This window comes from Meriones unguiculatus, chromosome 6 (assembly GCF_030254825.1).
Source record: "Meriones unguiculatus strain TT.TT164.6M chromosome 6, Bangor_MerUng_6.1, whole genome shotgun sequence".
In the NCBI taxonomy this organism is placed as follows: Eukaryota; Metazoa; Chordata; class Mammalia; order Rodentia; family Muridae; genus Meriones; species Meriones unguiculatus.
Window position 1 is genome coordinate 111,016,486 of NC_083354.1, and position 18,222 is coordinate 111,034,707.

General features: G+C 41.8%; 1 protein-coding gene across 2 annotated transcripts in view; it reads left to right on the top strand.

Annotated features, from left to right (window-relative positions):
• Slco5a1 (solute carrier organic anion transporter family member 5A1) overlaps positions 1–18,222 on the top strand; it is a 102,655-nt gene that overhangs the window by 48,354 nt on the left and 36,079 nt on the right. The window contains exon 5 of one of the 2 annotated variants that reach the window (XM_021643864.2): positions 8,612–8,776. The exons of the other annotated variant lie outside the window; for it this stretch is intronic. Within the exon in view, the coding sequence (XP_021499539.1) occupies positions 8,612–8,776 (165 nt within the window). The remainder of the gene's footprint in view (positions 1–8,611; positions 8,777–18,222) is intronic. 2 annotated transcript variants of the gene reach the window in all.

The window sequence follows — 18,222 nt, forward strand, 5'->3', positions numbered from 1 at the left end:
CTCCAGGATTCCTGATTCAGGGGAGCTGGACCTTAGCATCTTAAACAGCTACCTAGGTCTCACTGGTGCGGTGGGTTGAGGGACCAGTGGGTTACAAGACCACAGAAAAGATCATTGCTTCTTAATATACAATAATGAGAAAGGCTTTGTTTTCCACAAAGAAATTAGAGTGATGATGATGATGATGATGATGATGATGATGATGATGATGATGGAGGATAACCTTTTACCTTGCTGACCAGGAGGCTCAGTCTTGCGGCCATGTTTAATTCCCTTCCTTTATTTGGGCATATAAATTATGAGCTAAAAGGCAGATGAAAACAGGCCTGGCAAAGAGGCCCTAGGGATGAAATTTAATGCCCAGGACAAAGTGACTGTGGATTTACTCACATGACAAGTTTCCACCGAGAAAGACAGATGACAGGGCTCATTGTTGCTGCATCTAAGAAGCAAGGGCATGCCATGGTCTGTTGATTCTTACAGATGCCCTTTGGGCCTGGCATTTCCATTTCCATCTGTGTTTCTAGCTTAATGGCTCGGGGATTCTGCAGCTAGACTGCAAGGTCACTGCAATGCAGAGCAGAGGATGCTGTGCACAGTGCCTTGGAGGGGAGGCTCAGGAGTTAGGATTTTTTTGTAGGGTTTTAATTTTGGGGAGCCCCTAGAGTTATTGGTTTCAAGGATAATGTATTGGAAGTGGGGATAACACTCATAATGCAAGATAAATCTGATGCTGGTTGGTGTTTCCACCAGGTTTTTTTTTTTTTTTTTGACTCCTCCATGGACTTTTTATAAAGACCTTTTCAATATTTTTCCATTGTTTTAGTTCTGTAGTCACTTTACATCCTGATTGCAGCACCCCTCCTCTCCTTCCAGTCTTCCCCTCACACATATCTTACCCCCATTCTCCCTTCTTCTCCTCCATCGGTATCAACTTGCCCTGGCACATTAAGTCCCTGCAGGACTAGGCACATCCACTCCCACTGAGGACAGACAAGACAGCCCAGTTAGAAAAAGAGGATCTAAAGGCAGGCATCAGTGTCAGAAAGGGTACCTGCCCCAGTTGTAGGGGGACCCACATGAAGACCAAGCTGCACATGTGCAGGGTCCCTAGAATTAGTCCATGCATGCTCTTTTATTGATGGTTCAGTCTCTGTGAGCCCCTACAGGCTCAGGTTAGTTGACTCTGTAGGTCTTCTTGTGGAGTCCTTGACCCCTCTGGTTCCCTCAATCCTCCCCCCAACTCTTCCATAGGACTCCCTGAGCTCTGTCTAATGTTTGGCTGTGGGTCTCTGCACCTGTTTCCATCCTCTGCTGGGTGAAGCCACTCAGAGAAGTTATGCTAGGCTCCTGGCTACAAGCATAACAGAGTAACGGATTTAAAAGTACAGTAATAAGTGAAATAAGGGGAAAGTGTCACACGTCCAGTACTTGTCAAAGAGAGAGCCAGGAGATTTCAGGAAGAGATGTTCAACAAAGCTACTCTAAAGCGATTTTTAATGTGTAGATAGTGAGTGGTTGCAGAGAGGCCAAGGCCACTGAAGAGGCTAGCACACCTTGCAGGGCCCTTAGGTGTGGAAGGTAGCGGGTTTGCCCAGGAGGCAGAAATAGGAGTGCGGCCAAAAGCTAGATCAGAGCCATAATCGGGGTTTCTTCGGGAAAGTAAAATTAGAAAAAAAATATTGAAAGAATAAAATTGATGGGTTATATTTACTTTTAGAAAAATATGGGGGCTGGAGAGATGGCTCAGGGGTTAAGAGCACTGGCTGCTCTTCCAGAGTACCCTGTTTCAATTCCCAGCAGCCACATGGCAGCTCACTAATGTCTGTCACTCCTATCCCAGAGGATTAGACCACCTCATGTTTGCAGGCAAAACACCAATGTACATAAAATAAAATTAAAAAAAAAAGAAAGAAAAATGTGACAGAGGAAGCTGGATGTCAATGGGAGGAAAGGAACACACAAGCAGATCATAGGGCAGGAATTCTTGTAACTAAAAAGGAAAAAAAAATCAGAATGTAAATGGACGGTTAAAATATACTGAGCGTAGCACCAAGTAATCAGCATTCATACTCATGAATTCGGATCTAGAGGAAGATGTCGGATTAAATTACGGATTGTCTAGTATTACCAGCCAGATTGTCAGTATCCTGGGGCTGGTGCTTCACAGAGGCGATTACTCAGTTACTCACAACCGAAGCTTATGGAAGACCTCTCCCACCTATGTGCCGTATAAACAAAACACCGGATTCGTGAATACGGCATTCCCTTAAGAGCATTGTAATTATTCTTCAATGGACTTGACGTATGGAGCAGCCCTCAGTGTGTCCCGTGTAGCCCTTCAACACATAACTCAGCACCCTCTGAACTACCCATTTCCCATAAGGAAATGGTGCACTGGCCCATTCATTTCATTTTCTCATACACAGACGTCATTTTTACTATACACTGCTGTTGTATAATAAAGAACACTAGTGAATAAATACACCCTAAGGATGTTTTAGTGCCTCCTGTGGGCTCACGATAAAAGCCACTGTGGCTTTAGCGGGAGCAGCTACGGTGAGGGGTCTTTAGGGTGACAGGTGCTCACACTTCTCTCGACAAAGGGATGTGTTTCCCACTGAGAGTAAGTTCTTCGTAAGTGCCTCTCTTCTTGAAAAGATGGCTGTACCTTTGTCTTTGCTGCAAATGACTGCCATCTGAGGCTTGCTGCTTTCAAAGCATGTTCGTCTAACATGCTTCAGCCCTGTCTTACTTAAAACATTCATATGTCTTGGAGCATGCTTGCCAAGTGGTTGGGTCACGGAGAGCATGCCAATATCTGCTGTTTACGAGATTTCAGAGAAGAACCAGCTGTAGCTCCACCCATAGCGGGGTGGGTCCGAAACAACTGTAGTCTCACCTGAATCAAGACTGATCAGGCCCACTGATCAGTCCCAGCATTGGGGCTGGTCAGAACCAGCTGCAGTCTCACGGGCTATAGTTTCACCTGCAATGGGACCTGATCTGTCTCTCATAAGTAATGTCCCTTGTCAATTTCCACAAGAACATCCTCACACTACATCTCAGGTTTTCTAAAACTTTGACTAAAGATTTGCAAGGTCATTGAGAAAAACCCATCAGATTCATTGCAGCTTACCCCTTTGGTGAGTAGAATGCAGTTGACCTTTTTGTCTAAATGTGCGTGATGGGAGGGTCACCCGAACTGCCGTTGGCATCTGTCTGGAGGGAGCAGCGGACCTGCCAACACGGTTAATATGTCTTTTACAAGTGTTTTCTTTCTTTTCTTTTTTCTTTTTTTAAAAAAACAAAACAAAACCAGTGTCTCACTTCATAGCCTTGGGTGACCTCAGAATTCACAGAAATCTACCTGTATCTGTCTTCTGGGTGCTGGGATTCAAGGTGTCTTCTTCAGGTCTGGCCACAAGTGTTTTCTAGATACTGACCATTTTATGCTACGTTCTCTCGAGTTTTGCTGCCTCTCCTTGCATGTTTCTTCCTACAATTACTTCTATGTAAGGAAGAAGGCCATCTCTTGGTTTTAGCGTTGGCTTCACCTTAACACCGAATCTGGCTTGGTGGTACACATCTTTCTTTACCTGTTAGTTGTCTTGTCAGCCCTGAAGTTGAAATTTTTTTCTCGTATCAAATGATCAGAAGCCTGATCATCATTGTCATTCGTCATTCCCAAACACCTCTCTCTCTCTCTCTCTCTCTCTCTCTCTCTCTCTCTCTCTCTCTCTCGGTCTTCACGGCATCTTTGATTGTATAAGAACACATTATACATGGCACCAAGGAACAAATCTAAAATATAGTTTGTAGCATTTAAGATTAGATATTGGATTGCAAATCCATAGACTTAGCAACTTCTTAGCTAACTCACTTGTTAAAGCTATGCCTCTGAAATGCTGTTAGGTCCATGTGAAGGCTGCAGGAAGACGCACGGAGTCTTGGCTACTTAGCGCCATTTTGAGTCTCCTGGAAGTTGCAGACATACACTCACCCACACTCTTCACACTCTCCTGTGTTTTTCCTCAGTGCAAGGGCACCTTCCTGCATGCCCATTGGACAGCCATCAAAACTCAGAGATATGAACTATTTTCACTATCTAAACCACAGGCCTGCCTCCCCAAAGGTGCCCTTTATGTTCAAGGGCCAATCCTTCGACATGTACCTAGTCTTTGGGGGTCTCTCTTAGTCTTGGTCAGATCCTCATCTTCCAGTTCTTCAATCTTAACCTTTTCTCAAAAGCGTAGGCTGTTATCTTCAAAGCCTATTCCTGGGGGTTTGGTGCTGTCTTCTGGTCTAGGTGCTTTTTAAGGCTTAGCACAAAATCAATGTTACCCTGAACACACTCTAACCAGGCAGATATCTGCCCATTAATCTGATAGATTAACCCTTTGATTCCTGGACAAGGTTGCATTTGCTAGGTTTCTCCATGCGAAAGTTAGTTAGTAGAGTAATAAACCAATACATAATTTATAAGTGCCTTATAGAAGAATATTTCGAGGCTACATAAGACCAACGAACTCCCGTTCTTCATAGCCATTATGCTTTGTGACATCACCATGAACACCATCATCAGCAAACATGGAAGTACTGTTTCTAGAGAATACACAGGGGTGGCTCTGTCACATGTGATCAACTGCTCATCTGCACGTGACCTCATTTTGTATTTAATCACTCACATGTAATGGCTGCTGGGTTCATTAAGTTTGAGGTTATACCAAATGCCTGGAAGTCATGCCTGAGTACCCATGCCTGAGTATGTATTTCCCCCTGAACTCATTCATCACAGCCCCCTGAAGTTAGGGGCATCACGGGTGACTCCCTTGGCGGCTCCTTATTTTACCTTTTATGCTTTGGAGGTAAAGTCTTGCTGTATAGACAAGGATGGCCCTCAACTAGTGGGTTCTTGTGTCTTAGCCTTCTAAGTACTGGAGGCATAGAAGTATGATATTAAGAACCTTTTAAATAAACAACAACAAAAAAAAACATAACGAGAAAACTGACAAACTATTATGGCAAAGACCCATCTTTACCAATCAGAGCCGAACACGTTTTCCATATGCCAGGAAAGGAAGTGTGGATGACTTGAGCTTTTGCTGTCCTGGGTGTGGTTGTGAAAGTGCAACAAGTATTAATTTTTAGGCTTACGAGTAGATTTTAGCAAGGAGCTAAACTGGCCGGTACAATACACAAATTGGATGTACACTGCTCCCGTTGGATTTTCGCACACTTCTTTTAGCATCCATCGAACTAGGAAAAAAGAAAAAGTCAATGTCCATTGAAGTGATTCTCTTTGTCAATAAGGTTTTCGGTGCTCATCTTGTGGTTTCTGTCTTCCAACTCTGAAGTCTGACATGTCTCTGTTCCTTTTAGTAGAAAATAACTTTTAAAAACCGAGAACTTCATGGTGAGTGGGCTCCCTCCTCCTGGGGCGTTTTCATGTCAAAGTCCTGTTCGTGAGAGTGCGAGCACACACCCAGACACACGTACACACCCAGACACATGCATGTGTGTACGCATCTATCTGCTACCTGTCTGCCAACCTGTTAGGTCTTTTGTCTGTCAATCAAATCTGCCAATCAATCTGTTCTATCGTACCGTGTCATGGAGCCCTTCATATCCTATCATTTATCTATCATCTATGTATCATATCTATTTACCCATCCGTCTATTACCATCTGATGTATTTATCACTTCTCTGCGCATCTGCTCCTCTAACTGATTTATCCGAGCGCTTTCTAGGATCTATCTGGTTCTTTCCACACTTCTTTTCTGGCAGTTAGTGATCTTTAATTTCCATTACTCTTCATTATAGTTATTAACTCAGTTTCAACATGTAAAAATACTCAGTGGCACCAGCTTAAGATACGGTCCTACATCCTTTGGCTTCTTCAGGGCATTTGGGCAGAAAACCAAGCCCCAGTCAATGGATATGGAGGGTGAGAGGAAGAGTTATTGGAAGTCTGAACTTTGTTGATTCTTCTTAAATAACAACTGACTTTGGTTTTATTTATTTAGATTTAGTTATCTAATATATTTTTAATAGATGAGTGGACATTCATATGTATGTATACACACACACACACACACACACACACACACACACACACACATTCTTACCCTTGAAGCTAAAAGACCATTTTATCAAGTTGAATGTCTCTAAAGGGAAGCCAATATAGGAGCTGGAGGGGCGGCTCAGCAGGCTACAAGCATATACAGCTCTTGCAGAGGACAGGCCTTCAGTTCCCAGAACCTGTGCAAGCAAGTGTCTGTAACTCCAGCTCCAGGGCATCTTGATTCCTCTGGCCTCCGAGGGCACCTGTATGTGTGTGCCTATGTCTACACATAGACATACACAGTGCACACAATTAACAACAAACATGTTAGGAAACAAAACAACAATGTGAGGTGATGTATATGATTTAAAATATTCGTGATACAAGTGTTATCATCTTGTGTGTTTAGCCTTTCTTCTCTCCCCTTCCCCCCAGATGTTTCAGATTCAATCTTTTGCCAGCTAAACTTAACTAGAATCTTTGAATGTTGATAAACTTAATTTATCAACTTAGAAATTTCGGATATGATGGTTTTAATTTAAGGTCTATAGGATAAAATATGAAATGGTTATCTTTGTTAAAGGTCAAGTCTGCATATTAGCTTTCCCCTTAACATCTTGAACCTTATAAGACTAGATAAGACCCAGAATATTACATTTCACTATATTTTGAAATGATATTAGCTAATACTCTCTGCTTTCTAAATCTTAGATTCTGGTTAGTGGGAGGTTATGAATTATAGTGTCAATAAAAATTGGCTAATCCTACCTTACTATTGTGATGTAAGAGATAAGTGTTTTCTAAGATGATCTTTTCCACGGAGGCACAACGATTATACAAGTATGCGTCCACTCATTTTGTAAAAACAAAAAATGTAGAAATTTATAGGTTTCCATTTACCCCCCTCTTGGACTTAGTCACGGTTTCACAGCTTTAGCCCTTAGGTATTTGGTATTAATGTATTAAGAAGCCCTCGTTTGATCTTCTACAAACACATTCTTTTGGCTGTTTTATTTTTACTTAAATATGGCTATATGGCTATATTTATGTGTGTTTCCATAGCTTGCTTTACTTACCAGTATTACTTTTTAAAATTCTTTTGTGCTAGCACATACATCTGTTTCATTGTTAATGACCACTTCATATTCAATTATATGGCTATACCATATAATTGTTTAAGCATTTCTCATTGATGGTCATTTAGCCATGCCACATTCTTAGATTACAAATGATGCATCTGTAGCACATTCTACGAAGTAAGTACCTACACCTAAGGATGAGATCTTCCTCCTCGAGAGGCTGCCCAGAAGGCATAGAGTATCATCTCTGGGTTCTCTGTCCCCTTTGGATGTTGTGGCCTTTTGTTCTTCAATTCAAAGTACTGGGGAGTGCCTGACCCAATGTCAGGCCTTGCCATTGCTTTAGCTATGAATATTTCCTGTTTCATAAACAAGGCCGAAAGAATGTCCACAACCATCCTGCTGCTCTGCTTTGGGCATCTGCAGTGTGGGACCAATGACATGCTGACTCTGAAATGCAGCTCAGGCTCAAAGAGTGCTTGGTGCGCTTCCTGAGCTCAGTTCCCTGCTCTCATTTCGGGTGACTCACAACAACCAGTAACTCTAGCTCCAGGGGATCTATTACCCTCTTCCTGCTTCCTAGAGCACCCATACACACTTATTCATACACGAACTCTCTCTCACACACAAACACAGTAAATATATATTGGATTAAAAAAAAGAGGAATGCATCATTTCAGGATAGTGGTAGCTGGGTGAACTGGAAAGTATAATATAGGATTAATTCACAAGTACTTTGTATATTAAACAACTTTCAGGATCTAAAGACGTGTTTTAATTAGTGAAAAAACAAATAATTCATTTTAAACATTTTTTAAAAAGTAGGCATCATAGATAGGCTGAATACTGTTTATGAAGACATTTGTGCCTGGGTACAATTTTATATGCCTTTTCATTCATTATTCTGGTTGAGAATTAAGAAACCCAACTCTGTGAACAGAGCTGGTTTCAAGTGTCATCAGAAGCAGGGTAATGGTGGCACACTCCTTTAATCCCAGCACTTAGCAGGCAGAGGCAGACATACCTCTGAGTTTCACTCAAGCCTGTTCTACATAGTGAGTTCCAGGACAGCCAGGGCTATACCAAGAAACTGTCTCGAAACCCCCCTCTCCAAAAAACAAACAAACAAACAAACAAAAAACTGTCATCAGACCTTTCTGTTTTTACTCTATTGTGGCGAATGTTGCCTGAGATTATTTTCAGTTCGTTAAAAAACAAAAACAAGGGGCTGGAGAGATGGCTCAGAGGTTAAGAGCTCTGGCTGCTCTTCCAGAGGTCAATTCCCAGCACCCATAGGGTGGCTCCCCACCATCTAAAGTGAGATCTGGTGCCCTCTTCTGGCAGGCAGGCAGGCAGAACACTGTATACATTAAATAAATCTTAAAAAAGAAAAAAAAAAGCTCAGTTTTCTTCTGTTTCCCATCCATTGTTTATAACATGCATGTGTCATTTTTGTCATTTTTGTAGACCTACCGAGAGCAGCTGTCAGGATCTTAAGCAACATGACATTCCTTTTTGTGAGTTTGTCGTACACAGCCGAGAGTGCCATTGTCACTGCTTTCATTACCTTCATCCCCAAGTTCATCGAGTCACAGTTTGGTATCCCAGCTTCCAATGCCAGCATCTACACTGGTAAGGCACTGCCACTAGGGCGACGTGGCAACACGGTCCTAGACTTGGCGGAGTGAGTGGTGGTCAAGTCCGGCCTCACACCCAAAGGAGCGCGCTGCGCGGGCTCCTGCCGCCGCGGGGGATGTGACGGGATGCGCTTTCTTAGATTCTGACTACATTCCTGGGATGTCTTTGCTAACTGTGTTTTGGGGAGAGGAGGGTACTGCCTATGTGTGCGTTTTTGTGATACGCGACGAGATTCGAGTTTAAACATGTGTGGATCTTCTCGTGGGTTAACGCGGATCGTAAAAACGTTCAGGTGTCGGGGTTTTCCGTCCCTAAACCTGCGTAGATTCCACGCAAGACGTTTAAAGGACGTCTTCCGAACGTCGGCTTCGATGATGTGTGTCTAGTCAAGCTGACCCTTTAAGTCTCCGATGCGTGTGCTGTGTAGGGGACTAGCCCTTAAGCCTCCTCTGATGGTAAATACGATACCTAGGAACGTGGGGAAACTGAGTCTCAGATATTGGTGGGGGGGGGCTAGGGGGTTACGTGATATTCTAAATACTTCCTTTGTAGTAGTAAAGGCGGCCAATGACTCCACCTGCGGAGAGTTCAGTTTATCAACAAAGGAGGAGTCAATATTTTGCATAATATTAAGTTTTCACACAGCGTGGTTTCCTTCTTATTCCTACATATAAACCCAGCAGGCTTGGATTATCTAAAAATAAACTGAAAAAAAAAAAACCCAACAACCTATATCCTGTAAAAAGAGAAGTTGATTTGAAATGTCTGTTAGCTTGTCTGGCAATCACTCTGTGTGCTTCATATTGTATAGAGAAGGGCGTGTAAACTGGTTGTGTGTCCGAGGTTGTAAATTGTTTGCTAAGTAACATATCGCTGTGGGCCGCTGTACCTTGTGAGTTAGAATGTGTTTTTGCCCTCTTTGCCTTCAAAAATGCTTTCCTCTCTTGCTGTAACATCCCCAGATCACATTTCAGCTTGGCTCACAGAAAATCAAAGGCCCCTGTTCCTACAGTAATTCTCACGCTGGCCTCTGTTGAACGGTGAGTCCTGGGCAGGGGAGCTAATTGCTGCTGGGACTAGAGTCAAAGCTCAGGCAAATGGTCCCCAACCTCAGTTTTCATACGAAAAGGTGCGAATGGGAAGAAGGTTCATGGCCAAGTAGATCTAGTGCTTGCTGCGTTAAAGCAAGCGCTACAGGGTTCCTCAGGGCAGATCCTCTTTTTTCAGTCACCGTTAGCATGTCACCATGCTCTGTGAGACTCCCAGAGGGAGACCCCGAGGGGGTGTTTCTCCAGGCTTACTGGGCTGCAAAGCAGCCTTTTATTTATTCATCAGGGAAGGATGCCATTGTTACTTATTTAGTGCGCATGTGTGTGTATGTGTCTGAAAGAAAGACAGACCGACAGACACTGTCTCAGTATTTCATTTAATTTGTTTTGAAAGTGAGCTCCCTGTGCGGCTAGGATGGCCTGGAACCTGTGAAGTTCTGGCCTCAGGGATCATATGTGTGTGAGCCATCAGATTGTACAGAAACCTATCTCTCCAGCTAACGGTTTTTCTTTGGCGAAATGTGGGGATTCAATCACATGTGTCCCTATCCTAGACAGGAAGTACAGAACTGTGTGTGCCGTTCCCCTCTACAGTTTTCACTCCCGGCCTCCAGGGCAGTGTGCAGCTGAAGAGAACTGAACGCAGACGAATGCGGCCACCTCTTAAGTGCAGATAGAGGAGAGGCTAGCTAGACAATTTTTCTTTGAGAAAAAAGTGGAGGAAAAACTTGAGTGGGATCTGGAGGGTTATGGGTAGAGACCCCAGCTGTGGGGTAGAGACACTTGTCCAGACGAGGCTAGCTCATGAAGGCGGTTTACCCTTCCCTGGCGGTATAACTCCAGGGTGAGCGAAGCCCCGTGACCAAGCACAGTTCCACTCTCGGCACAGCATCCGGCAGTATCCGGCCGTTATCGTCAGCGGTTCTTCCGTTTTAAAATCATGGTCAGTGCTTTTCACAGTGGTCACAGTCTCCTGTGCTTCCCAATGGCCCAAGAGTGCTTTCTCTTGACTATTGTCCTTTGACGCGTGGACAAAAAGCAAATTCAAGAATATTTCAGGACAGAGGTGCTTTAATAAGTTACACTGAGACTAAAAGAATAATGTTTTCTTTAAAACTCCTTTTGGGATTTCTGCCTTGTCATAAATCAGTTCTTCCCACCCTCTGGGCATAGATTTTAATTTTTTGAAGGACTTTGATGTTTTTGTCGTCATCGTTTTGTTTTGTTTTATTCTCTGAAGCCCTTTCTATATGTGCAGAATGAAATGAAGATTCATGAAATTTTTCTAGGGAAAAAAAAAGATTTTTACAATACTGTTAATTTCTGACCTAACTTTTTTTTTAATTTAAGTTATCCTTTCATTGTTATTGATTGGTTGAACCTAGGGTACCATGTGTGCTGGAATGTCCTCCATCACCTAGCCCTCCATCACCCTGGACTTATCCTTCATTTTTGGAAAGGTATTGGATAATTATCTCAACCCACAAAATTTCTCGTGTTGTGTCATAGGATCAAAAACTGCCCCGCAAGTCTGTAAACACTGGCTCATTCATGTTGTCACTCCACACCAGCACTGGATGGGGCTCAGTGCCTTGGAGAGGACTGGAAAATATAAAGACCTGACCAGGCCTACCATTGCTTATGGGGCTGGCAGGAGAGACAAAACTTACGAAGTAAGTTAGGAAAGGCTGCTTAGGAGCTGACTTACAGAACGCCAGCTACAGGCAACCGTTAATACGTGCTTAGATATTCCTTAAAGGGGGTTTTATATATTCTCATTACCAAAAGAACACTTTAGCACTATGGATATATTTTATTTAATAATTAAATGAAATGTATGTATATGGGCATATCACTTTACCCCATATAAAAATGTTTAATTACATTTTATAACTAAAAATAGACACCCCCACCAGGTTGCTTTGATAGAAGATTTGGGCTCCAGAGATCATCATTTTGGCTGGTAATGATGTCTGAGTGGCTTTCATGACAAAAACATCTATAACCAAGCTATGAATGTATGTATGTATCATCTACTATCTTCTATTTATCTATCATCTCTATCATCTATCTATATTTCTATCTATCCAACTATCATCTTTATCATCTATCTATCATTTATCTATTGATCATCTCTATCATCTATGTATATACGTATGTATGAATCTATCAATTTACCTATCATCTAATCTATCATCTATCTATCTATCTATCTATCTATCTATCTAATAGTCAAATATCTATCTAATAATCTATCAAATACTCTATTTGGGGTTGGGAGAGCAGAAATAGTAAAGCAGATTGGTAGAGGGTAAGAGAGGGGAGAAGATAAGGCTGGTTCTATGGGGGGGGGAGGGGAATAAAGAAAAAAATAAATGAGAGCAGTTCCTGGAAGGTGGGAAATAGAGGAGCCAGGCAGGCAGGCAGCTATGAGCACACTTTCAGTCATGGGGGCCTGAGGGCTTTCTCAGCGAGTGGCAGTACTACTTTGCTTTACGATGGTCACTCTGGAGGACCCCTGTACAGATGATGATGTCAGTCCCTGATGAGACTGTCATCTCACAGTGAACTCTGACCCGCAGCAGTCCTGTGTGGATGTCTAACCAGTGGCAGGGCTGTTTCTCAGGACCCGCTTCCTATGTGCTCAGTCTCCTTGCTAACCCAATCAGAGTCACACTGCTTGGATAAAGTACTGTGAAGCTGATATTTTTGGTGGGAAGAACCGTGAAATACCAGTTGGACACTGTGACCTTTTACTAGTCTCTCCCCTTCTATTTTCACACCACAGGCACCTGCAGCTTCCTGGTCCTACCCTGAGAGCAATTCCTTCTCTCTTATGTTCTCCCTTCTAATTTCATACCTACACATGGCATTTCTTGCACACAAAGTATGAGACACTAAGTATTTTCCTATGATGGGCGTTGTTTAATCAATGTAATTAAAGCTTGTGCTGTAGGTGTTGTTAATTATGCCTATTTTTTTTTTCCAAAGAAGGAAACAACATCTGGGAGGCTTAAGGAACTTGCTTAAAGGCAAATAAATGCTGGAGTTGTGTATTTCTTGGCCATCACATTGCCTTAGCCGAAACAGTAGGAAAGGCACACGTTATGGTCATCATGTTCATTTAGTTTTTCACTGTTCTGACATGTTCTGATGGTGCTTTGCTTTTGTCCTGTTCTGCAGGAGTCCTCACTGCTGAGCTGGGTCAGCAGCATTTTTTTTTTTCTCTGAAGCATTGTGACCTTTCTGTGTCACCTTTGCCTGTCATCCTACCCTTGGGTGTACATAGTGACAAAAAGTTAGACACAAACGTATGTTACAGTAACTCCGGAGAATTGTTTTGTCCCTCCAGTCTAGAATAATCAAATCCATTACTGTAGGAAGAAGATTAGGTCAGGATTTTGTTGTTATTGTTTTAGCTTTGCTATATATATCTTAGTTACTGATTTGTAGTAGCTAAAATAAAACAGTACCCCAGAGCTTACACGGAAGCCTTTGACAATCGCCACATCTTAGACACAGGGCCAGCTTGCACCTCCTTAGACTTGTGTCGCATTTGCAGCTCTCCTAAAGCTAGTTCTTTCATGTTACAAAGATAGCTAAACATTCAGTTTTTCAGTAATTTTATAAACACAGGCATATATTTTCTTTTGAGCATTGATGTTTTGTTTTAAATAGAGAGTAAGGATGCTCCAGAATCCTTTTGCTTTCCAAGGTTAAGCAATGGCATTGACTCCGAGAGCCTTGCTGGTACCACATAGAAACCCGTGCATCTAAGAGAGAAGGAAGAGGACTGTGCTTGCAAGACAGCTTGCAAGACAGCAAGACGGCTAGAGTCTTCTCACTAATCCCATGGGCTGTAGGAACTATAAAGGGCTCTTTGTCTTTGAGTAGAGAGACATTCATGACACCCAGAAGTATTTATCTTTAGTGCTCAAGAAAAGTATTTTTTGTTGTTTCTTTGGTTTTTTTGTTTTGTTTGCATGCGATGGCGCCTTCATGTAATCCCAGCACTTGGGGAGGCAGATCTCTGTAAGTTCAAGGCCAGCCTGGTCTAGAAAGTGAGTCCGGGATAAGCAAGATTACATAGAGAAACCCTGTCTCTAAAAAAAGTTTTTTTTTTTAATTTAAAATTTTTTATTATTCTTGTGTCTGGGGAGGTGTTTATTATATGTGTCTCTGTGTGTGTGCATGTGTCTGAGAGTGTGTACATGTGTGTCTGTATGTGCTCATGCCTGTGTGTGTGCACCTGTGTATGTGTGGGTGCATGTGATTGTGAGAGTGTCTGTGTGTATAAGTGTGCACATCTGTGTGTGCATCTCTGTGTGTGTGTTTGTGTGAGTGTATGTGTGCATGCATGCATGTGCTTGTGTGTGTGTTTGTGTTTGATATGGTTGTATGAATATTATACATGTGTGTGGAGGTTAGAGGACAACTTTTTGGAGTTGCTTCTTTCTTTCCATCTTTATATGAGTTTCAGGATTGAACTCATGTCGACCCTGAATTAAGCATGTAGCGTGTAGGGGTGTAGTGCTTTTACCTGCTGAGCCATGTCGCTGGCTTCTGAGAGAGTGGCCAGTACTCCTGACTGCTGCGCCATCTCTCCAGCTTTTTTTTCTTTTAAATATTGGTCATTGGAGTAGAGCAGCAGATAGCATTGATGGCAGGAGACAGCAAGGGATTTGCCGAAGGATACTCATGCTTACAGTGGATTATGGTTCTCTTTGTGTGTCTTTTTGATGGCTCTTCATCAACTCACCAGCTGTAGCCTCTGGGTGGCCAGGTTATCAAATTACCAATTTATCACTGTGCGTGTATGTGTGTGTGTGTGTGTGTGTGTGTGTGTTTGTTCTCCTTTATCTTTATTACTAAAGTTTTGGAGTCAAGCTGACTCAAGAGTAAATTCATACAGTGACCAGTAATTTAAAACAATATTGCTATGGAAGCTCATGGCTTTCTATGTTTGACGTGCTCTTCTTACATTGATTATCAAGTACCCTTTCTGCACAACCTCAGTGGTCTTCATGGTTTCTGACATGACAGAAATGACTTTTGCTTTGTATATATCTATCCCAAACCTGACAGGAGCCTACCATAGAGGGCTTCTGTTAGATGTTTTTAAGGAATCTTGGTGCCTTGTAAAGAAAGCGGTATTTGGAAACAACCTTCTATCTGGACAGGAAGTCTGCTCCTTGCTACAAGGTTGATATTATTTATGTCATATATATATATATATATATATATATATATATATATATAATGTATATGTGTGTTTGGTGTGTGTGTGTGTGTGTGAGAGAGAGAGAGAGAGAGAGAAGAACTGGCAATGTGGTTCAGATTTTATTGTGCTTTTCCTGGATTAAGTCCCCAGTATTGTAGAAACTGGGTGTGGTGGCCCATGTTTGGCATATACTACACCTGTGATTTGACAACAAAAGCAAAGTGATCAGAAGTTCAAGATCAGCTTGGGCTAACTGAGACCTTATCTCAATAATGAAAAAAGGAAGAGACAAAATCATGATATTGGGCCATCCAACTTGAGGTTATGGATGATTATGACTTTATTTCTTTGATATTCATGGTGGCTAATGTTATCAACTCAAATATCTAGAACTGGGTAGGAGATAACCTCTGGGCATGCTATGAGTGGTTCTCTAATTTAGATTAATTGGGGGAAGCAGGGCCAGCCATACCTTAGGTAGCCCTTCCTTGGGCGGGGATTCTGGACTGATTAATGGGAGGAAGTGAGCTGATCCTGAGTACTCATCTCTCTGCTGGTAGACATCGTGTGAGGAGATGCCTCAGACTCCTGCCACCAGCGCTTCCCTGCCACGACAAACTGTAGCGTCACATTGTGAACCAGAAAAGCTCCTCCTTTCCTAAGCTGATTTTATAAGCTATTTCATCGTAGCAATGATGCGATCCAGTATTATATTGTATATAATACACACACAGTATTAACTAATAATAACTGTACAAACTATTACAGTATTCTATCATAATGTCTTTCCTCTGTGCTGAAAATCATTTCCCTAATGACTTTAACACAGTCACTTTGTGCAAGCTCACATCGACATGTGCACACGTACGTAGGGATCCAAGCGCACTCTCAGTACACAATCAACAAAGGAAGACCAGTTGTAGCTTTGGGGCTCCTGTTATTTGAATTATGAAGGTTCTTACCACCAACACACACACACACAAGCGGTGTCTTAACTCTGCTTGAAATAATCCTGGTTTGTTTGGTTGTGTCTGACATATTGTGAGTTTGTTTGTTTCCAGCTTTGAGAGAGGACATTCTTTTTATGTTTTAAACTGCGGAAAATATTGTAGGATTTAAAAAAAAAAAATAGAAGCTGTACAAAAAAGTACGTTCAGAGAAGCTTTGATTCCATCTTGGTTTCCTCCGATTCTTTCCTCCCTCAGAAGCCATTTTTACTGATTTATTCTTCTTTTGTTTCTGAATACATAGATTTACCTCCATATAAAGTAATAACAATTATACATAAATGTACTATAATACACCAATCATTTTTATTTACTTTTTTATTTTTGAGTTTATAATACAATTACATTATTTTCTGCTTCCTTACTCCAAAAGTTCCCCCTTTGTTCTCTTCCAAATTGTTGGCTTCTTTTTTTTTTAAGATTAATTGTTGATATAGGTATTATATAATATTCTTAAATATAAACTGAGCAGTATGTATAACAGTACTCATGTCAGCTGGGATACAGAATTAACAAGATGTAACTAATGAGAAAAATAAAATTATAGAAAAAAAAAGAAATAAAAAAATAATTTAAAAAAAAACAGTACTCATGTATGTTTTTCAGGGCTTACCATTTGGTGTTGGATAGCCAATTGGTATGCTCTTCCCTGGGGAAGACTATTTCTTCCACTCAGCATTCTTCAGTTGCCTAATGTTCTTTGTGTGGGGTGGAAGCCATGTGAGCTTTCTCTATCTACTTTGCTATGCCTATGTAGAGGAATTTTAATTCAGAACATGGCAAGAGATCACATCCAAAGACTTTCTAGGTCTGTGTGGTCTGGCCGGAATACAGTGACACCTTTAATCCAGGACACAGAGGTAAGCAGATCTCTGAGTTCAAGGCCAGTTTAGATCCAGGTGTGGTGGTTAATCCCAGCCGTTAATCCCAGCACTCAGGAGACGGAGGCATGCACATCTCTGGATTCTAGTGAGTTCTGTTGAGTTAAGTCCGTGAGTTGAGAGGCAGTGCAGTGGAGTTCAGTTTGTGGAATTCAAAGGTAGTTTTATGGGGGAGAGTTTTACAGAGAGGTTGAAGAGAGAACAAGCTAGACACAAGTGAAAACAGAATGAGCCAGAGAATGAGAAAGAGCCAGAAGATTAGAACAGATTGCTAGAGTTAGTTTGAGGCCAAGCAAAGCAATTCAGTGAGAAATGAGAGAAGCCAGATTGAATCAGTCATCTTGGAAAGGAGTTTAAGCTAGAACAGCTGAATTGAACCAGCCAGCCAGAATTCAGAAAGAACAAGAAAGGGTGAGCTTATTTAGCAGTAAGTCTCAGAGACTGAAACCATTCCAGACCTAAATTAGATTGTATAGAGGCTAAATGCTCCAAGACTAGGCCTACATTAGTAGAGGAGGCTATATGCCTCCAAGATGACAGTAAGATCAGGTGAATACAAGTTACTTTTACATGCCTATTGGTGCCATCCTTGTTATATTGGTGAGACTTTATGGATGTAGCTTCTGAAGATACTACGAGATATAATCTCACATCTATTTCCGTGACCTTTTGGCTCTTAAGATCTTTCTGCATCTTCATCTACAGTGCTGCGTGAAGCCCAAGAGTCATTTTGTAGATGTTTCAGTTGGAACTGAGATCCACAACTCTGCATTTTGACAGGGTTATGGTTTTAGCTAGTGGTCTCTATCTATTGCGAAGAAGAGTCTTCTAATAGAGAGTTGAGGACTATACATACCTGGGCTTATAAGGACAAGTGCTTAGAATGCAGCTAGGAAATATGTTGTTTTAGTGACCCATTATTTCACTAGTACTGGGTAGTTCGTTAGGTTTCGAGTACCAGGAATAAACTATCCCTCTTGTGGAGCAAATCTTGAGTCCAGTTAGAGAGTTGTTGGTTCCTGCTAAAATACACATGTCACTATTGCATCCTTAGGATTGGGCCACACTGTTGGTTATTGCGGTTCATAGGAGTCATAGCTGCAGAGGACTGCTGGAGGCTTCCTTTCTTTGGAACTTGAACATACAACATTTTTTGATATTTAAGTTCGTATACAAAGCAGTGGGTTTCACTATGGCATTTTTATTATTCATCATTTTCCTTTTTTCTTATTCACCTTGCCACCCCACCCTTTTCCCCATTTTTTTTTCCTTTCCCTCTTGT